The 22648-nt window shown below is 40.5% G+C and overlaps 1 protein-coding gene across 1 annotated transcript in view; it reads left to right on the plus strand.

The window, feature by feature from the left end:
- Positions 1-22648, plus strand: part of VPS50 (VPS50 subunit of EARP/GARPII complex) — a 620793-nt gene that overhangs the window by 242417 nt on the left and 355728 nt on the right. Inside the window, 1 exon segment of the mRNA XM_029588894.1 lies at positions 13009-13051. Within this exon segment, the coding sequence (XP_029444754.1) occupies positions 13009-13051 (43 nt within the window).

Below are 22648 nucleotides of genomic sequence, written 5' to 3' on the forward strand. Positions count from 1 at the left end.
AGAGGCCCCAAGGAAGTGAATAACACTTGTGTAGCTAGGTGCGTTTGATCGCATGATGTGGTTGGGAATGGAGGTAGAACAGAGCTTGATAATGATGAGTATTGGTGAGCGCCACCTGTATCCTGCAAATATCTTTTTTCAGACCCCTTGCAGATATATTTAGATGACTTTAAAAACTGCTTTGATAGTGGCTGAATATCTTCCTTTACCCTAGTTAATATTTTACAAAATTCATTCTTCTAGTATTATTAGCCAATTTGTGGATGAATTTACTTCTATAAGTTTTAATTTTGTCTCTGTATGAAGACATTTTTGTTAAATGATACAATGTAATCAAAGCAAATAATTTTGACAGATGGGGTTCATAAAAATAGTCAAATATGTATTTTTGTTGAGATCTGCATTAGCATAGTTTAAAGTGGTTATTTTCTTGTTTTTTTCCCCCTAAATCTGTTATTAAATATTATTAGGGCTATCGAAAATGTAGTTGAAAAGAAAAAAGGATTCCTGCAAAGATGGCTAAGATGTTAAAGCTAGTATTTTAAACTGTGCATAATATGTTGTGCAACATTACTATGAGCTTTAAATCATGTTTTGGTTATTCTAAACATCTATTCAATGCTGTCTCTAAATATTTTGGAAATATGTTTTAATTTAAATTTTGATTAAGAAATAATTTTGGCAAAGAAACAAACTTACCATCTAAGTATTTCCTCTGGCATCCCTGTTCTCCAGGTACTCAATAGAAAGCCATAATTGCTGGGAAAGCTGTGGTATGCCTGCCAACATGTTGCAGATCCTCTGAGCTTGCCTTCAGTTTATTTTTTATTGGCAGAGGATCTGCAGTATAATTTGTAAAATGTTAAAGATCCAACTCTTTCCAGACCATTTGCTTTGTGTATTTGGGGAAATTCTATAGAAAATAAAAATATACACAAAAAACATAATTGTGCTTCAACCTTTTTATTTCTAGGCAGACTATCTTGCCACACTAAAAGTCTGTTTTACCTCTTATGCTTGCTAATATCTTCTTTTTTTTTTTTTTAAATTTTTCTTTATTGAAGTTGCTTTAATGCATGTTAATATCCAGACATTTGGAAAGCAGGCAAACATTAATGCTACCCATCCTTGCTTCCTCCCACATTCCAATTGAAAGTAAGATTGTTGATATGTTGGTATGAGCATGTGGACATTTATATAGTCTACCTGATGCTGATACTCTTAAGTTCTTACCAACGTACATATTGCAATTGTATTAGTTTCTGTTGCAAATGCCATCTCTTGGATAAGTAGCTGTATGCTGGCTTTTAACAAGTTAAAAAACCACTTGACTGTTTTTTGTTGAATATAAAACATTCATGTTGATAACTGTAACCCCTGACTCTTCAGGTTTGAATCAGCATTGAAACAAATGATCAAGGAATATATTCATTCAATATATATGTATTGAGAAAACACTCTGCTTCATTTTTATCAGATAAGCTGTATTAAAACACTCAAGGTTTTGCTATTCTGCTCAGTTAAGCTTATTTTTATCCTTCGTGCATTTTGTGTAGACTGTACCATTAGACGATTGCTGCTGGTTGTAGTTAGAGGCAGTCACTTTTTTATTTATTTTTATTGAATCGGATTTGAACATACAAGCAGTTCACATTACAACTTGATATCACAACCGCAATCAATAATATTATAAAGCTGACACAAAATCCAATGCATATTCTCGGGAATTTTTTTTTTTTTTTGCTAAGATCCAATTTGACCTCCTTTCTCTTTTGTAATTCAGACAATCACTTTTATTGTACATTAGGTCAAACCTGAAACTAAAGGATTCAGTTTCAGAACACATTGAAGTACTTTAAAGAACCCATGATTTCTCAAGTTATTCTCAATGGTTTTCCCAGTCTCTGAATGTGCTAGTAAATTTTGTCTTAATTTATAGTTGTGAAGTTGTTTACCTTTACTGTAGTTATGTTGTATATAATAAACATTGGGCTTCTAATGTATTTTGGAGATGTAATTTTTGTCACAGAGCTATCAGCTATTAGCAGTTAAGTATTTCTGTATTCTGCACACATTTTGATTGTTCTTGTAACACCAAGAAACATACACTTTTATGTTATCAAAAACATATATAAAATACTTTGTAGATGTAAATAAAGTTTACAGAAAACCTTAAAGAGAAATTTAGGGATCTAACTAGTCTTACTACTAAAAATATCACACACAAAAACAAATGGGGCCTGTATTGCACAATTAGCCCACTATCCTGTTAAGTCCATGTATGTTGATAGAAAATTACAGTATGCTCGATTTAGTCAGAAAATTGTTGTAAGACCTTGAAATCAACTAGGGAACAAAACTGGGGATAGAAATTTCAACCAGCATTTACTATAGAATGAGCAGTATCTGATCTTTAAAGACAGTCTCTCCGCATGTTCTTAATAAGAAGGTTGATTGGTTAGTTTTGTATTGACTTTCTATTATTTAAATCTGATTTTTGTGGGAGCATCTGTTAATACTAACAATACTTCAGTACTACACAATACTAACAATACTACATAAAACAATCATAGGACTGCAAACCAGCTGGATATCTAAAACTATTGAACTACACACTCCAAAAGGAGACCTACGCTCGACAAACAAAGGTCTCCTAAAAATTCCTCCCACACGAACCACGCGACTCACCACAACTCGAGAAAGAGCCATATCCATTGGAAGTCCCAAGCTATGGAACTCCCTGCCAATCAAAATAAGAACACAACCCAACCTAAAAACCTTCAAGAAGGACCTAAAAACCCGGCTATTTACCAAAGCCTATTAGATACTCAATGAAAACCATACATCTGGTTTTGCAACCATCAAACCAAACGAGAGAAGTACACATTAGCTACTACAAGCGAATGTTACAATTTTTGACTCTCACAACTATAACTAGCATGGCAACCATCCTAACCATAACATTACTATAACCTTTCACAGAACATATTGTACTATCTAACGTAAATCTGTAATTGTATATTGTAACTTTGAATCTGAATACGATGATCTGCTAACCTGCTAATACTCCCTTCTCCCACTGACAATTGTAAGCCGTTGTGATGGCAAACCTGAATGACTGTATATAAAAATCGACAAATAAATATTTGAGTCATGTAAATAAATAGATACAAAACTGGTTGGAGCCATGAGAGGTGTGGGCATCTGTTCCTCAGATGCTATAATGATTGTTTATTTGGATGTTTTATCTGATTGGTCCACAAACAATAGGAGGAGAGTTACTGCACGTTAAATCATCAATCCAAGGGACTAGTGCAGTAAGGGGTAGCTTTTCAAACCGCGCGATTTGGCGTACTTTTGCTGGCGCATCAGGCGCAAGCAAAAGTACGCGGGATTTTAGTAGATACGCGCGTAGCCGCTAAAATCCTGGATCTGCGCGCGCAAGGCTATCAATTCCGTATAACCGGCGCGCGCCGAGCCGCGCAGCCTACCCCCGTTCCCTCCGAGGCTGCTCCGAAATCGGAGCGGCCTCGGAGGGAACTTTCTTTTGCCCTCCCCTCACCTTCCCCTCCCTTCCCCTACCTAACCCACCCACCCACCCGGCCCTGTCTAAACCCCCCCCTTACCTTTGTCGGGGGATTTACGCCTCCCAGAGGGAGACGTAAATCCCCGCGCGCCAGCGGGCCGCTAGCGCACCGGGACGCGACCTGGGGGCGGGTCCGGAGGGCGCGGCCATGCCCCCGGGCCCGCCCCCGGAACGCTCCCAACACGCCCCGAAAACGCCGCGCGGTTCGGGCCCGCCCCCGACACGCCCCCTCAGAAAACCCCGGGACTTACGCGAGTCCCGGGGCTCTGCGCGCACCGGTAGGCCTATGTAAAATAGGCTCACCGGCGCGCAGGGCTCTGCTCGCCTAAATCCGCCCGGATTTGGGCGGATTTAGGCGAGCAGGGCTCTTAAAATCCGCCCCTAAGGCTATATGAAGAAACCACACAAAGAGTCAAAGTTGGTGTAATAAATCTTTTAGTTAGTACGGCAACTCCACGATTCAGAAATTACATGTCATCCAATTTTGAACAATCCCCCAACATGGACCCGTGTTTCGCCTTGTGGCTGCATCAGGAGGGACTCACCGAAGTTTGGTTAAGAAATTTGAATTCACTGCTGTCCCTCCCGACGCAGCCACACAGCGAAACACGGGTCCATGTTGGGGGATTGTTCAAAATTGGATGACATGTAATTTCTGAATCGTGGAGTTGCCGTACTAAGTAAAAGATTTATTTCACCAACTTTGATTCTTTGTGTGGATTCTTCATATAGTCTTACTGCACTATTCCCTTGGATTGATTACCTGATTGGTCAACATGCACTATTATTTGATTTTTGAGTTCTCCATCTGTGAGTCTAGAGGATCTTTTTTTTTTTAAAAAAGGTTTCTCCAACCATTTTAACATGAGGAGGCAACATGTCCATTCTCTTGAAATACATTGTATTGGATTTTACTGAGATAAATATATTTTACTAAAAATACAAATGATAGTTGAAATTGCTAGTTGGAAGCATTTAGAGATTTTTTTTACAGCTTTCCTCTGCTTTGTAAGAATTAAATATCTTCATTTTCAGATATTCAGACAGCTGCTTAGAGGCGCCTATGGTTGTTGAAAGTAGACAGAACAGCAATAACAATCTGTGATTTTAGAAGGGTCAGAGTTATTGTTTAACAGTGAAATTGTCTTCACTTGACTCCTTGAAGGCCTATTGAGTCAATATTTTGGGTCTTTTTTTAAAAGTAGTAATTAATCAACTGGAAGGATATACAAGGATATGCCTTATTCACCGTTTTATTATTTTCAATGTTAAAATCATCAGATAGTAATTTTGCATTAAAATTTGCATAAATGTGTTGTATTTAACTTTGTACCATGTAGGGGTTGTGTTAGCCTCTGTTCTCTTAGAAGTTCATTGCGACATACAATTTGACCAAGGGATACCTAAGCTTTTGCATACAACTCTATATGTTGTGAAGATGATTAAACACATGAAACCTTGCATCATTGAACATCGGAATATTAAAAATAGATCTGCTATTCACGCTCTGCTTACTATACATTGGATTCAGAACGGACATGGTATGCAAGATACATGTTTTCTTGTTCTTGATTAGTTTATCTCAGGAGTTCAAGGGGAAGATGAGTGTGAGTAAAAGTGGATCTTTAAATTTGAAAGAAGGAAGTAGTAGTAATCGTATAAGATGTCTAGTGAGACCTCATCTTAAGTACTGTGTTCATCTTTGGAGGCTACATTTTACTTATAGGGTCATTCATGAAACTGCGATAAGATTACTATCGTATGGCACAAATGCAAATTTTAGGAAGGGGCAGGATTAGGGAGGGGTTTGGGCGGGATTAATTAAATGAGGGGGAAATATCGCACTGTGCAATAGCATAACACATGCTATCACATGTTTTTATCACTGGAAATATCTATACCTTACTTCCTGGCGTTAAGCTGTGCAATGTGCTTGAAACAACTGTAACGCAATTTGCTATAAATTTTGCAAATTGCATTTCAGCCATTTCTGGGCTTGGAAGAGGAGTGGAGTGGAGTAGAGAGAGTGAAAGAGAGAGAGAGTCTGGGGAGGCCTTCACAGTTTTCAACTATTTATGTGACTATAGGAGGGCCAGCTGATAGCTTGAGGTGAAGTGGTGGTGGTTTAGGGTTTAGGGGCCAGTTTTACATGCAGAGTGAAACGTACAAACTGCACAGTACACCTCGGTGAAGATTTGACATCATTTGGAGTGAGGAAAGTCTCACAAAGATGAGATACCTACAATGTTATCTCACCCTAGCTTGATGGTACCCTGTTATAGAGTAATACCTACAGTACCTGAATGTAATCTGCTTTGAAATGCTGAAAAAAGTGTGAAAAGCAGAATATAAAAATTAAAATAAATAAAATTCCCTCAGAGATCCCTTGTGCTTAATTTGTGTTTTCTTGAATTCAGATAGTGTCCTTGTCTTCACCACCACTATTGGGAGGCTCCTCCATTCATCCACCACCTTCTCTGTAAAGAAATATTTCCTTATATTACTGCTGAGTCTACCCTTTTCACCCTCATTCCAGAGCTTTTTTTCTGTTATTTATTTATTTAGATTTATATTCTGCTTTTCACATTTTGTCAGTGCTTCAGGTACTGTAGGTATTTCCCTATCTCCAGAGGGCTTACAATCTAAGGCCTGGATTTATCAAAATGAACTAAATATTGCATGCGATAGGAAAAGGGGTGTGTTTTAAGGTAATAGGCTGTTTATCGCAAAGTGCGCTTTCTTAGTGCTTTGCATAGGTATTACCGCCAAGTGCGATAACATTTTCGCACTTTGCGGTAAGTACCCAAATTGTTGCAGTTCCTGCCTAAAGCCACTGGGGGGGGGGGGGGGGAGAGAGTGCCTAGCTATAAGGCCCTCATACTAGGTAGGTATTTATACCTCTATATGAGGCCCACCTTATAACTCGAGGTGAGGTTTAGGTATTAGTGTAGGGGTTAGGGGTCACTTTGACATTCAAAGTGAGACATACGAACAGAACAGTGCTCTCTTGTGAAGATTTGATGACCTTCAGAGTGAGGAAACTCATCCAAAAATGAGATTTGTGCAATGTTCTCTCAGTCTAGCTTGATGTTACCCAGGTAGAGAGTCCATCCAGCTAGGTTGAGAGAACATTGTACAAATCTTATCTGGCCCACTTGGCCATAATTCCTGCCCCAAACTCCTCCCCTTTTCCTGATTTGCATCGCACCATGCGTTATGGTGTTTTTGCAAGTGTTAAAGGTGCTTTTCACATGCGAAAACGCCATATTGTACTTTGATAAATGACCCCCTAGGTTTGTACATTATCACCTGTAACCAAAACCTTTCCTCAATCAGTACGGTATGGTGCCTATATATAATTCATATATATGACTATACCGTCATATTTTGTTTGAATTTATTAGAAAATAAAACATACTGTTTGTCTTAGATAATGGGAATTTTATTAGGAATTTCTTTAGACCTAATACAAAACTCTTACTGCTATAACTGATTAATCGGAAGGTACATGATTCAGGGATTCAGAAAAGATAATAAATAGAATAATATTCTGCAGATGTAAAACCAGTGAAGCAGTAGCATACTAAATCAAATGTTATTTGCATCTTAAAGTACCAATGTGGCATTCTGAATTAAACCCTGGGTAGAAACAAATACCCATACCTTCCATGCAGTGTTTGTGTTAAGCTCTTCTTCTGGCAGCTGGAGGATCATCTGTGGCTGCCTCATGACAGGAGAGGTGTCTGTTCCATTGGGTGTTAAACTAGCACATCTTAGAGACAACTGCAAAAGTTCCTTCCCCAAGCAAGAAGTGGGCAGTAAGGTGTCAGCATGTGTGCTGAGGTTCTCTGTTGCCAAGAAGCTCCTGTTTCTTTATCTCACCTCTTTTATATATTCCTCTCCCTTTCTAAGCTCATTAATAGAGACCACAGTTCTTCTTCAGTTTGGCCATTTGATTGGTCCAGCACTCTTGTGGTGGTGGTTTTTTTTTTTCCAAATTCTGTAGGTCATCCTTTGTTAACTTGATACTGAACAGATTTTGCAGAGCAAGCATATTTTCTGATAAGCCCATAAACACCAAACTGGGGATTTGAACAGTAAAGCTCTGAACTCCAGAAGGAGAGGCGCTTTGCCAGCTCTGTTTTTGCAGGTACATAGTCCTTTCTTTGTTTCAGGACAACTCTGCAAATAAGTTTGTGGCCTCACACAAGGCATTTGCTTATGAGGTCAGAAAGGTCCAGCTTGTCAGCATATGTATAGAGAAAAACAGGTCAAGCATCCATCTTGTTTCCATTTTGTATGCCACATACATAGAAGATTTTACAGGGCCTTGTCCTTGCAAATCTTCCCAATAAAATGAAGAAATATTTCTGGATTCCTTGCTTTTATTAAATAAATAAACACAAAATAGTTTTATTCACAGTGTACTGGTTGACCAGAAGCCAGCATAGCTGTGATGGATGTAATTTACAGATTCTCATGCATAGTAAAATAACATAGTAATGACAGCAGAAAATGATCAAATGGTCCATCTATACTGCCCAGCAAGCTTCTTATGGTAGTATCTGCCGGGCTGTGCATTTTATTCCCTTGTTTCTCTTAAGAGAAACAACTGCTGCTCTGTGCAGTTATCCCCAAGCCTTATGATAACTCATAAACATTTAATGCTAGCATAATTTTTACCAAGTAATGAGCCTTCTTGAAAATTTAGACAGTGCTGCTTGACAGGCTTTACTTATGGTCTTGGCCTTAGAAGCTGTCCTGTGTTTTTTCCCTTATCCCTGCGTATCAATATCACAGACCATAAAAATCAGGGCCAGTGTTACTTGTCATATGAGTCTAATTCCTCTTTCATCTCCCTCCCCCCCCCCCCCCCCCCCCATCGTCAAAATGGAGAGCAATGTTGCAGATGCGGCAAAAGCATCAAGGCTTATTGGTTAAAGATAGTTATCCCATGCCTTCCATTAAGGATAGTAACTACTGCTCCGTACAGCTTATCAGTTCCCCAGACCATAAAAGTCAGGGCTCTCATTGGTTGTTGTCTGACTCCAATTCCCATTTTCCTCTGCCATTTAAATGGAGAACAATGTTGCAGTTGCATCAAAGCTTATTGGTTGAGGGTAAAAATCGCCACACCAACAAGTTACCCCCATGCACGCTTTTCTTCATTTCCATCCTCTAGCTTTAAGGATACACGGTATTTATCCCATACCCCTTTGAATTATTTGACTCTTTGTCTTCACCACCTCCTCTGGAAGGGCATTTGAGGCATTCATCATCCTCACTGTGAAGAAATAATTCCTGATGATGGTTCTGAGTCCCCGCCCCCTTGGAGTTTCATTTCATGACCCCTAATTCTATTGATTTATTTCCAACTGAAACATTTTGAAGTTCATGCATCTTTAAAATCTTTCAGGTCTCTGAAGGTCTGTATCATATTTCCCTTGCATCTCTTCTCTTAGAGGGTATACATATTTAGATCCTTCAGACTCTCCTCATAAGTCTTCCGATACTGACCCCAATCCATTTTGGTTGTTTTTCTCTGTGCCACCTCAATCCTGTGTCTGTTCTTTTTGAGATATGGTCTCCAGAACTGAACACAGTACTCAGATGAGGCCTTACCAAGGGCCTAAGCAAGGGCATTCTTTTTCTTATTGGTTATTCTTTTCTCTATGCAGCCCAACATTCTTCTGGATTTAGCTTTCTCCTTGTTGCATTGTTTCACCATCTTCAGATCGCCAGACACTATAACACCAAGATTCCTTTTTTGGTCTGTGCACATCAGTCTATTCCCCCCCCCCCCCCATCATGTACAATTCTTTTGGATTACTGCATTTTACCGGATATACACGACTCCGCACTTCTTGGTATTGAATTCCAGTTGCCAAATCTTTGACCATTCTTCAAGCTTTCCTAAATCACTTTTCATTCTCTTCATGCCTTCCGATGTGTCCAGTCTGTTGCAGATCTTAGTGTCATCTGCAAATAGACAAACTTCCTGTGCCTTCCACAATGTCTTTTACAAAGATATTGAACAGAACCAGTCCCAAATTCGATACCTGTGGCATTTAACACCATTCTCTCTTTAGAGTAGTTTCCATTTACCATTACACGCTGTCTTCTGTCAGTCTTCTGTCAGTCAACCAGTTTGTAATCCACTCTACCACCATGGTACCATCTCCCAAGATTCTCATCTTATTCATAAGCCTCCTATGCAGGACCATACCAGAAGCTCTGCTGAAATCCAAGTAAATTGCATGTAGTGCTCTTCCTCAATCTAATTCTCTTATTGCCCACCAAAAAAATCAATCAGGTTTGTCTGACAGGACTTCCCCTGGTGAATCTATGTTGAATCAGGTCCAGCAACTTACTGGATTGTAGATAGATCACTATCCTTTTTTTCAGTAGAGTCTCCATTAATTTTCCTACCACAGAGGTGAATCTAAGTAGCCTATAATTTCCAGCCTCCTCTCTGCCTCCACTTTTGTGAAGTGGGATCACAATTGCTCTTCTCCAATCACGCAGTACCACTTCCATTTCCAGGGATCTATTGAACAGGTCTTTCAGTGGACCTGCCAGGATATGTCTGAGTTCTCATAGTATCCTGGGATGTACCTCATCCAGCCCTATGGCCTTATCCACTTTCAGTTTTCCTAGCTCTTCCTGTACATTCTCTTCTGTAAAAGGAGTTGTCTACCCCATTCCCATCTACAGACTTGTCAATCAGCAATGGTCCTTCTCCAGAGTCTTCTTTAGTGAACATGGAACTGAAATATTTGTTTAATATTTCTGCCATTTCTTCGCCTGTCTCTACACATTGCTCCTTGTCACCTTTCAATTTCACTATAGCACTTCGAGCCTTCCTTCTTTCTGTGATATATCTGAAAAATGTTTTGTCACCTCTCTCTACCTGTTTGACAATTCTTTCTTCTACTTGACCTTTTGCTTTTAGATTTTTCTTCGTTTCCCTCAGTTTCACCAGGTATTGTTCTGTTTGTTCCTCTTTTTGGGATCTTTTATGCTTCTTGAACGCTGTTGTTTTTGCCTTTACTTTTTCAGCCACCTCTTTGAGAACCAAATTGTTTTCTTTTTCCTTGCACTTTTGTTACTTTTCTAATATATAGATTTGTTGCCTTTGTAATAACTCCTTTTAATTTGCCTCACTATTGTTCCACTTGCCCATTTTCTCCCAGTCGTCTAGTTATTCCTCTAGGTACATCCCTATTTATTTTAAAGTCTGTATTTTTGAAATTTAAAACGCTGGTTTTCGTGTGACTTCTCTGAATCTTATTTGTAATATCAAACCATATGGTCTGATGATTACTGGTGCTCAGGCAGACATCTGTCTGGACATTAGAGACGACATCTCCATTTCTGAGCACTAGATCGAGTGGCACACCCTTCCTCGTGAGTTTCATTACCATTTGTTTGAGCAGAGCCCCTTAAAGGGCATCCACTATCTCTCTACTTCTTGCAGATTCCGCAAAAGGGATTCTCCAGTCTACATCCTGTAGATTAAAATCTCCAGCAATCAGCACTTCTGCCTTCTTTCCCACCTTTAGGATGTTTTTCACCAGATCTCAACTAGTTTTATTCTTTTTTTCCATTTGCTAATACCTTTGGTTCACTTACTCCACCTCTATAGAGAGAGGTTTGTATAATGGACTAGATAGGACAGGTAAATCTAATTTTTAAACACTACAGCAGATTCATCAAGCAAGGTTCCTCTTAGAATAAAGAACAGCCCTTATATATTTCTTATTGAAAATAACAGCTTCTACCGGCAAGCAAAGAAAAAGTTAAATAATTCCAGACTGATACACCTGCTTCCTAATTGGTTAAGCTTCATGTTTTAGATTTAGGACTAGTTTATGAATATGTGTCATTTCTACAGACAAGTTCTTATCCTCTGCTATTTTTAGGATTGTTCTGTATTTAACTGTTGGTTTCCTTCTTGTTTGGCCTGTGAGTTCCTACTCACTTTTCTGCTCTCATGTGGTTCATTACTTTCTCTTCCTATATTTTCTTTTGAATCCTGTTAACAGCCATTTCCCATATGACCTTTCTTCCATCTTCTCTCTCCTGAGTTACTCTTATACTGTTTTTCCTGGGGTTATTACATAAAATGGTAAATATGACAACTATGTTATTACTACCAATTAGAGCAAACCATCTAAAGCTTAGGATAATTTCAGGAACTAGATAAGTGTTGTCATAACCAGAAGATGATTTGGAGACCGGACACATTTTTTTTTATAGTTTTAACCTTAAGCATTTAGTCAGCCTGTTCCATCTTGCCTTTTCCAATTATTTTCAGTTATAGTTTAACCCTTTTACTTCTGCATAGGTTACCACACTTGACAGCTAAGAATCAATGGAAAAAAATATAGTGTCATGCGATTAGGGGTACAGAAATAGAGCAGTATATGATTGGGAGAGGTAAGAATTATATCTACAGAATTGGAGTTGTGATATCTAGTAATCTGAAGGTTGTAAAACAGCATGAAAAGTCAATAGCCAGAGCCAAAGGAATGTTAAGGTGCATAAGGAGAAATATAGCCAGTTGGAAAAAAGAGGTGAAAATGCTTTTGTGCAAGTCATTGATGAGACCTCATCTTGAATATTGTATCCAGTTCTGGAAACCATAGTTCAAAAAGGTATGGAGGCAGTGCAGAAAGAAGCAGTGCCTCTTTTAAAGTGAATCTGAATGTTTGGACATAGTAATGTCATTAGGTTTGTCATATGGTATTCATATTGAATAGATATGTTGGCGAACAGTTTTGCCTGTGAGTTTGCTTTGTAGTCAGAATACTAGTGAGGTATGTGAATTTCTTTGCTATTTATTTTTTAACCTATGTAGGAATTATCTATAGTATCTTTAACTACCACTGAATTAAAATTTAAGTTTCTTTCATGACTTACTGTGGCAGCAAAGAAAACAAAGTTTTGTAGACCATTAATCACAGATGCATGTTCAGGCTAGTGGAATTTGGACTTCTATATGGATCCTGTGTTACACTAGAATTTTTTTTAAAGTTGGATCATATACGGTAATCTAATTATTATATGACTTGACTTCCAGGGTTAGATCAACTACTTGTTTGACAAAACACAAGTGTTTCTCGTGTAGGGGCAGGCAACTGTGGTCCTTAATGCCACCAGCCAGTTGGGTTTTCAGGATAGTCGTATGCATGAGATACATTTGCATGCAGTGGAGGTGGTGCATGTAAATATATTCCATGAATATATAATGTGGACATCTTGAAAATCTGACCAGTTTGTGGCTCTGAGGGACCAGAGATGTCTACTGTAGGGTCTTAAGAGTACTTGTTTTTTGGGAGAATGTAAGCAGTGATACATTAGTATCTTGAAATCTAGAGAAACTAACTGAACTAACCAGTAATTTATCATTTTTATTTCAGTGAATTGAATTCAAAGCTGCAAGACACTTTAGAACAAATAGAGGTAAAATCTGTTACTGCATTTTGAAGTGTGGGTATGTTCATGTACTTTGGGACCTTTAACATATTTTGGTGGCTGGTTTAATTTCTTCATTTTGCTGCAAAGTGTTATGAGTGTGTTTTCTAATTAGTGCTTACATTTATTACACCTCACAGTATGTACAGGAAATATGCCAGTTTCTTTAGGTTTTCTGTCTAGAACCATATACATTTGAATGTAAGCATTATTTAGCTGATTCATTAAAAAAAAAACCTTTGTTTTTTTCTTTAATTAGTATTGAGAGGTTTATGTTGCTTTATAGGACTTAGCTAACATGCTCAGGCAGAAGTTGTGATTTCTGCTAATCATAACACTTTTTTTTTTTGCATGAAAAGTAAATGCCTCTACATATTTCAGGTTTTCTATGAGGCTAATCAGAAACAAGTTACAAGTGTCATTTTAAATATCTCATTTAACTATGAAAGAATGTACGTATCACAATGTTAATACTGAGCCTAATGCTCCTTGAAGGAGTTTGCTGTTTATAGCAGAGATATTCTCTGCTAAGCAGGTCTAATGAGCTACATGGTTGAATCGCAAGAACTGACACGATGGAGGACATTTTCAGAGCTCTTAAGGAAAGCTTGTAGGAATGCATGAGGGTTTCCCATGTGTTGCCAGACTTCCTGTTCCTCAGTTTACTTTATAGCCAGTCAATTGGCGGCTACTGTTTTAATGAGTGTACTTTTTAAGAGACTGAATTATTGTGTTGTTATTTTTATGAAAATTGTACAAGAGATGTAAACCATGTTGAACACAAGAGTGATATGACTGTCGTATAGTAATTTTGTGAATAAATAAAATAAATAAATATAACTAAGATGTATTAACAGTAGAGAACAACTTCTAGTAGAGGTGAGTGGGTTGTGATTTGTTGTGCTGCTGTCATTACAGTTAAGCAATATCACTTTCTCTGATAGGAAGCAGGTAGCATACAGATGGGACAGCTAGCTAAAGGTTGGTGTCAATTAAAATATAAAGGAGAGGACTAAAACAAATGCTAGTAAGTGAGAACTTGAAAAAAAATGTTTCTAGAAGGGGAAACTCCTCCCTATCTTTTTCCTTTCTGTATTATTGTTGTATTAAAACCTGGAGTGATCAAGTCTATCAAGTTCATAATAAAGATGCAGAAAATTACACTCCATCTGAATTATGAAGATGGGCAATGTTGCGTCCTTCGGTCGCAGATGGCTGCGACCACTCTGCCTCACCTCTCTTTTACCTTTCTCCTCCTCCTCCTTCGGAAGGATGGCTGCCTTCGCTGCTGTTTGCTGAACCCTTGGTGTCCCCATCTGCCATGCTTCTTCCTGAGGCCTCCTAGGGCGTGCAAGCTGCCCACGTTCTTAAGCACGTCATGGCGGGAACTTCGGGGGCGGCCCCACCGCATGACGTCAGTACCTCCGGGTATTTAAACCTCTGCTCCTATACAAGTTAGCAAGGACTTCAGTTTTGCTACTCTGACCGCTTCTAAGCTGCTCGCTTGGATTTCTCACTACCCTCTGGGGTATTTCGCTACTTACTGAAGCTCTGGGTACCCGCTCCTCGGGGGCCCCTCGCTTCTATTCGCCCTCCGGGGTTATTCAGCCTAACCATCAGGACACCCGCCCCTCGGGGGTCTTGTCTGCTTTATTCCAGGTACCCTCGGTGCTCCTAGGTACTCGCTCCTCGAGGGCCTATCCTGCTCTGGGTATCCTGCACCTCGGACCACGGGTCCTCCTCTTCACTCGACTACCGAAGGAAGTTGTCATCGCTGCTACCCTGTGAGTACTTCTACGCTCCAAGCTCTCCTCGCTCCACCCTGCAGGTTCATGGCCTATCCCGTGCTGCGGAACACTACCGGACCTTCGCTACATCTGGGTAAGATCATCAACTACATTACTGCTGAGACTATCTGGAGCCTTACTGTGATATCGCTGGATTACGGCACTGTCCGTTCCTTGGACAAGTATCATCTTCATCACAGCAGTATAAAAAGCTTCCTTTCCTCTGTCTGCTTGCTATTGAGTCTAGCCTATTGTTGAGGTTCCCCACGGGGCCCCTCCCCGTGGGAGGAGTCATCGCCACTTCGACCAAGAGTCGAAGTGGCGATGACAACTTCCTTCCTCCCAAACCCAACAGGCAATTTGACATCCCTTAACATCAAGATCCAGCAAGGAATTATTTCAGAGAGAGTCCCCATCATTACTCTTGTTTTGTCTTGTCTGGTTCTGAATCAACTGAGTACTCTTATTTTCATTGAGGACAAGTGGGATGGTAGTAGTCCTCACACAATGGGTGACATCATCAGAGGGAGTCCAGCCTGGAATTTTGAACTGAAAGATTCTAGAGCTTTCAAACATGCTGTACTGAGCATGTGCAGCTGTAGTTAATACCCTGCCCCCTAGGCAGAGTCCCTTAGTCTTTTTTTTTTTTTCCATGGAACTGTGCAGTCACTGTATTCAGCTTTGCTTTCTCCTCACAAGTTTTGTTGTGATTTTTTCTGGAGCTGCAGCTTTTTTTCTATTTCTTTTACCTTACTTACTATTTTTTTATTTTATTTTTCTCTCCTTTCAACTCTGACAGTTGCATGGCGGGCCTTAGTTGCTGTTCAGCCTGGCAGAGTCTAATTCTATTCCTTAGAAAATAAATACTGCACCTACAATTTAGTTTCTGTGTCCTCTCCTTGCTCTGTCTGTTTTTATGCCTTTGTCCGGTGGTGGCAGGACTGACAGAATTCAGTCTGTGAGAGAACAGTGTAGGCTGCTGAGCCTGGGACTCGCCTGATTTCTAGCTGGGCAGGAGTTCTGTGTTTCACCAGTCCATCGGCATCGATTGAGACTTGGACAGTGAAAGGATCAAGGATTGCTTTGTTCCTGTGGGATGGAGAGCTCATCCTCCCCCACATTCTAAGGAACTAGTCGCCATGGCAGAAGCCCTGGATGACGTAGCCTCCCCTTCTGCTTGCTAGGGATGGTGCTGCAGTTTCCTTGTGAGAGAGGGTGAGCAGGAGCCTGAGCAGGCAGCGTTACTACTGCACCTTCGTTACCATGCCCTGTATCGGTTGTCCGCGCATTTGCATGCCAGCGCACCGATAATTAGACATGTCGATATCAGGACCGTGCCAGGGACCAAAACTACAGAGCGTTACCCTTGACACCATTGTGGTGCCATGGCTCGATGCCATTGAGTGTGTAGTTGCCTTTGATGCGGTAAGGGCCATCAACCAGGGGTGCTGTCTGGCACCATGCGACTGGAGCCCTTACGTGCCATAGGCATCAACGGGTGCCTTTTATGCCATAGTCTCCATGGGTTCTTGATGCACCAGAGTAATGGCATCAAGTCCCATGGGCCTTGATGCAGTGGTAGCAACTTCGAGGGTCATTGTGCCCTCTGCTCCTCGGTGCCATTGGGGGGTGTGGATACACCTCAATGCCATCGAGGGGAGCGGCCAACTCTTGGTGCCCTCGAGGGGTGGGGCTGCCCATGATGCACCTGAGGGGCATGGAGGTCATCAGGCATGTTGCAACCGATGTCCTTGAGCACTATGAAGGCCATCAGGTGAGTTGCTTACAATGCCCTGTGTGACCGCTCTCAACGTTGTCGAGCACCCTTGTCATTAGGAGGCACTGGGATCACCATCAAGCACCCTGGCCCCACTCGAGGTTATCAGCCATTGGGGTGCGGGGGTCCTGAGAGCCCCTTGAGTGCCACAGTAGCCCTTGGATGACTAGAGCTTCGTGTCTTGGATGGCCTCTGTACCATCGAGTGCCAGGGTCACCACCGATCCAAGACATCCTTGAGTGCCAAGGCATCCAGGGTTCAGCATGGTCAAATGCCCTCGAGGCTATTGAGCATTGGGCCAATGATCCCTCTGCGGTGACCGGATGGGGCACCAAGGGGCCTCATGGTGTGCAATTGATGGCGTACAGACATCAGGCACTATGAATGCCAACATTCTCAGGTACCCTGAGCCACCATTCAGAGGCACTGGAGTCTGGCATCAGGGGCACTGCCAGGCTTCAAGCACTATTGGTGTGGACAAGCGCTGTAGTTGTTGTTGAGGTTATAGTTAGCCAAGGGTGCCAGCGAGGGACCATCGAGTTCAGAACATTGACGCCCTAGGGAGGCAAGGACAACTATCAATGGTGTTGGTTGTCATCAGTTTCTTTGGGCATTGATGTGGCGTGATGGTGCCGCACAGCCTCTGCCTTCTGGCATCACAGGCATAATCAGTACCACTGGACCATCAACTCCTTCGGGCATTGGGATCTTCATTGGTAATGTTGACCATCAAAATGTTTCAGTCTTTGGGGTTAGCAAATCCCCTGTGCCTTCTGGTACCATGAGCACCATCTGTGCCACCAGGCTCTCGACACTTGAAGCCGCCTGGGGCACTATTGATGGCATTATATGCCAAATGGGTCGAGCACCTGTATGGCGGTCAGGCATTATTGAATTGGGGGGTACATTGTGTGGTGCCTTAGAGGCGATCTGTCACGGGTGAGCGACAATACATCTATTGGCACCATGGGCACCACCAATCACCCTGGGCTTGCCTGACACTTACATGATGGAAAGGGCGATGATCCTTCAGGACTGCATTTCAGGGACTGAATCACAGAAAGCCAGCCACCACCATAGACTACATGGTCAGCGCCCCAGTGGCACTAGTAACAGTTGAACATATGCATGGTCCGGTACAGCATATACATGCTCCCCTCGAGGGCACCAAGAGTTGGCTGCTCCCCTCGATGGCACTGAGTTGTATCCACACCCCCAATGGCACCGAGGAGCAGAGGGCGCAATGACCCTTGAAGTTGCTACCACTGCATCAAGGCCCATGGGACTTGATGCCATTACTCTGGTGCATCATGAACCCATGGAGACTATGGCATACGACGGCACCCGTTGATGCCTATGGCACGTAAGGGCTCCAGTCGCATGGTGCCAGGCAGGCACTTGAGGAGCATATACATGCTCCTCAAGTGCCTGCGGTGCAGGTAAATGGCATTCTGTCAGTCAGGTGCCATGCACAGCCGTGCCAGAGGTAAGTGGGTCTGCCATTGTCGCGTCAGCTCCTCATCTGTTTCAAATGTTAGGATGCTATGGGACACTATCGAGGAGGGTGCCATCACACACACTTTGATTGCTTTCTGGCAGTGTTCTGCCTCCATTTTCTAACAGGTGGTGCTTGGTCCTTGCTGTGCTATGAGATTCTTTCCACAAACATGGAGAAGGGGTGTGTAGGGCAGAACTTAGACAAGACAGACAAGGGAAATGCAGAACATGAAAGCCCAAAGGTAGCAAGACTTGGAACAGACAGAATATGCCCGAGGGCCCCAAGACAGGATACAAGAGAGAATAGGCCAGAGGCCTCAAGACAGGGAACAAGGCATGTTAGGCCCAAGGGCCGTAAGGCAAGATACTAAAAGGCCCATAGGCCCCGACAAAGCAAGGCAAGAAGGCCCATAGGCCACAAGGTAAGGCAGAATGCATGTAGTCCACAAGGCAAGACAAGAATAAAAGGGTCAGGTCACAGAGCCAGAAATGACACCATGAGAAGATAGGGAGCTTCTGGCAAGATAGGGTTTACATAAGGCTGGGGCTTGGGCATGGTAAAGACAGTGAGGAGGAACTGGACAAGACTAGAGGTGAGGCTTACTGAGGGCCTCTGCTGGTGGGGAGGTGATATTGCAGGAGACAAGAAGGTAGGATAAGGCTGCATAGCAGCTGAAATCCTAACAGTATGCCAATATCTTGAGGACCAGGGTTGCCTACCCTTGTCGTAGAGAACCTCCTTGTATTTAAACTGAATAGATTACGGACGGCCAGTGTTGGTATGGAAAAGACCCTGACTTCGAGACAAGTCTCCCACTGAATATACTAGGCTATGCCTCTGAGTATACTTTCTTAAAGTTATCCAGGTAAGTTTATACAGATAACTTGACACTGTATCAATTATATTATACATGTAGCCAGTTAAGTAAAAAAAATAAATAAAAAACTGCTGGGAGAACAAGGCCAATCTCTCCCCAGTTGAAAACTCTTTCAACTCCCCAGTTGAAAGCAGTATTGGATGCATTTAATCAACTCCATATTATTACAGACTTGTCACGTGTTTAAAGATTTAAAAGCTAGTAACTATTTTATCAAATACCAGGGAAGTGCATTTGTTTAAAAATGTATGGTATTTTCAAACCAAAAATGGTCATTTTTGTTTGGTTAAATCTGAAATGAATTGGAAATAGCCCTGAAAACCACAAAAATTGTTTTGGAAAATACTATGCCATATTTGCAAATTGTGTACCCTGTTTGTAAATTGGGTGCACTGTTTTCCCAAATGAATAGAAACAAAATATATCAAACTCCCACAGACATTAGATTTGCACAAAAAGCGAACCAAAAACAAAAGAAAACGAAAAGAAAATGTTGGTCGTGCACATCTTTGTGCTTTCCGCATTGTTTCTCCTCTTAAAAGTAGCCATTCTTTGGACTTGTATTTTTTGGGTTGGGGGGAGTAGGTGTGGAGTGCAGAGAAGTGAAAGAATTATGAATAGTTCACATTATTTCAAATATACTTTCTAGCAAATTAAAAAAAACAAACTACCTATATAGTTTCTCTTTGAAAATTGACTACATGGGTACAACATTCCCAAATACATTTACACCTATGTTTTCTGTAGGGAACATAATGTACCTCCTCACAATCTGGCTAAAGGTATGCATGTTGTGAACTCCCAGACATACTATTAGCCTAACTGAGGCCAATTTATCCTGGTATATTGCTGTTTACCCAGGTAAATAGCTTTGGGAATACCCCTTATTTTGATTTAACTAATTTGAAAGCAGAAAAAAGGAAATACAGAACAGATCTGAGATTTTTCTGTGTTGTGACACACATGTTATGGGGAGGTATAACAAAATATTTACCAGGATATGTCAGAATGGAGACTTTTCAGCATGAATTGGATTTTAAATGTGCAGACTGCCACTGTTCCAAACACAATACAGTTTCTCAGATACAGCTTTAAGGCAAATACACTTTCACCCTTAGTCTGCTGTTACTTGTAATTTAAATCAGCAATTTGAAGAGCACTCATATAAAAGTAAAATAAACAAGGACTTGTTTCTATACAACCAGAAATCAAGAGTTCCAAGTCTTATCAGCTTTCTTTGCTCACAGAAGAAATCATTTATTTGGTTTTATCCCTAGCAATTACTGGTTTCTTAGGGAAAAGAAATTACTCTTCTCCTTTGAAGAAGTGTTATCTTTGACTTTTTGGGTAACTGTGATCAGGTCCACAATAAGCCTACTTTCCAAAGGAAATGAAAGTTATGAGGTTGCAGTGTGTATGTGTGTCCCTAATAGTTTTTTTGTTGCCCTATCCACACCAAATTTTCAGGATGTGTTGGGAGTACATGGGTATTTTTGGATCCATGCATGTACACCGACCATAGATGTGCATATTCCAGAAAGTAGGCTCTTTTTATTCTGAGTGGAAACTGATGAGGCCAATATTAAAAAAAAAAAAAAAAAAAGTAGAACTGATAACTTAAAATATCTAACTAATTTAGCCAGTCAAGTTATACTGGGTAAATGTCCCATTAAATAGTCCTAATTAAAATTATCTGCCTATTTTTAGCCAGATAACTTTAAACCTAACCAGCTATCTTTTGAATATTGCTGGTTAGGTTTAAAGTTATCCAGCCTTGTGTGGCCATATGAATATAGCCTATTAAGGCTAAAGTTAAAAGAATAGAGCTGATTAAGTGACACTGTTAAGTTAAAAATAAATAAATAAATAAATAAATAAATATCCTAGGTTTCAGTGTTATCTGAAGGTATGAGGTATGTTTTCTCAATACATATTAGAAAATACATTCTGAACATTATATTGAACTCAAAATGAATGAATTGTCCTACATATTTATTTATTTAATAAAATTTGAGTTGCCTTACCGATTCAAAAGATTTGCTAAAGCGATGTATAAAACATAAAATCAAATAAAACATCACATACCCACACAATAAAAAAAATTCATATTAGATTATGAGAGTAATTTTCAAAGAACTCTGCATGGCCCCATATATGTGCATATGTGGCTGTGCAAATATCTACAGAATTTTATAACCTACATATCTGGTACACATAGATTATAAAATATGCATATGTCTGGTGATGCGAAATACCTGCAATGTATTGAAAGCATATACTTTCTGTATTTTAATAAACATACATGTCTGTATTTTATGGTGAAAAAATATAATTTGCTCGCGTAAAGTGAATTTTAAAAGCCTAATGTGTGCCAAAACCAGGAGATATGTGCACAAGTTAGGCTGGCGCGTGCTGAGCGGATTTTAAAAGCTGCCTGGTTGCGCGCATACTTGCCGCTGCATGCACAAATGAAAAATTCCCAAAAGGGGGCGTGGCATGATCTGGGAAGGGCATGGGCGTTCCTGGATTTTAACTTTACTTCTGCTTTGGAAGACATGTAAGATATAAAACAAAAAATTATAGGCATATCAGCTGGGTTTTAATGGTAGGGTCTAACAGGAGATAAGGGAGGTTATTAAACTAGGGGAGCTGGAATTCCTATCATTTACCTGGGCGAACTGGGAAAACCGGTAATGGCGTTGGTGCATGTGTCTTTTAACATCCCCCCATTTACAAGATAAAAACGGCATAGTTACGCTTCCACTTAAAATTGCACGCACACATGCGCAGAGTCAGGCTGTTTTATAGCATGCACGCATATATGCACTTATCTTATAAAATGGCTGCGTACCTGGGCCTGGACCGATGAACATGTATACATGTGCCTGCACACCGGTTTGAAGTTTACCGTCCCTAAACCCAGATTTATGTGCAGAAGTAGGTATATTTTAAAACACGAGCATGTAATTGAAATCACCAGTTTGTCAATACCTCTACCAGTTCACCCAGTCCTCCAGGTAATTGAGATCTTCTTAGTTCCTCATACTAAACTTGCCGCAGTTCACCCAGACCTCCACCAAAAAATAGCAGAGGACAAGTTGGATATTAGCTACTCTAGTTAATTAGCTGGTACAAAATTGTAAAAATGCTTCCAAATGTACCTGCATAAATCTTTAATAAAATAGCAACTTATCTGCATAACTTGGTTCCGTTCCTGAAGCCCTCTAGACTGTCCCAATTTTGCGCGTGTAAATGCACATACTTTTGATGTATCTAAAAATAACATGTATGCAAGTACAAGCAACTTTATTTATTTATTTTGTTTTGTCGGTTTACAGCAATTTATTATCCACCCATTCATAGACACCTGTTCTGGGCGGTTTACAAGATTACATATATAGAATATATATTGTTAAATGTAACTGTACCTTCTGTCACCACAGTTCTAGTTCTTTGTTCTTAAGTTCTATGTATTTTATTGCACCCCCATTCTATGTAAACCAGCAAGATATGTTTTCATGATTGCCGGTATATAAAAACTCTAAATAAATAAAAAAAAAATAAATTTACAAATGTATAAATAAAAAAACAATTAATTAAAACATACAGAACAACCTCAGGTAGGTTCAAATGCTTTACAATATAG

Source organism: Rhinatrema bivittatum, chromosome 2 (genome assembly GCF_901001135.1).
Source record: "Rhinatrema bivittatum chromosome 2, aRhiBiv1.1, whole genome shotgun sequence".
Classification (NCBI taxonomy): domain Eukaryota; kingdom Metazoa; phylum Chordata; class Amphibia; order Gymnophiona; family Rhinatrematidae; genus Rhinatrema; species Rhinatrema bivittatum.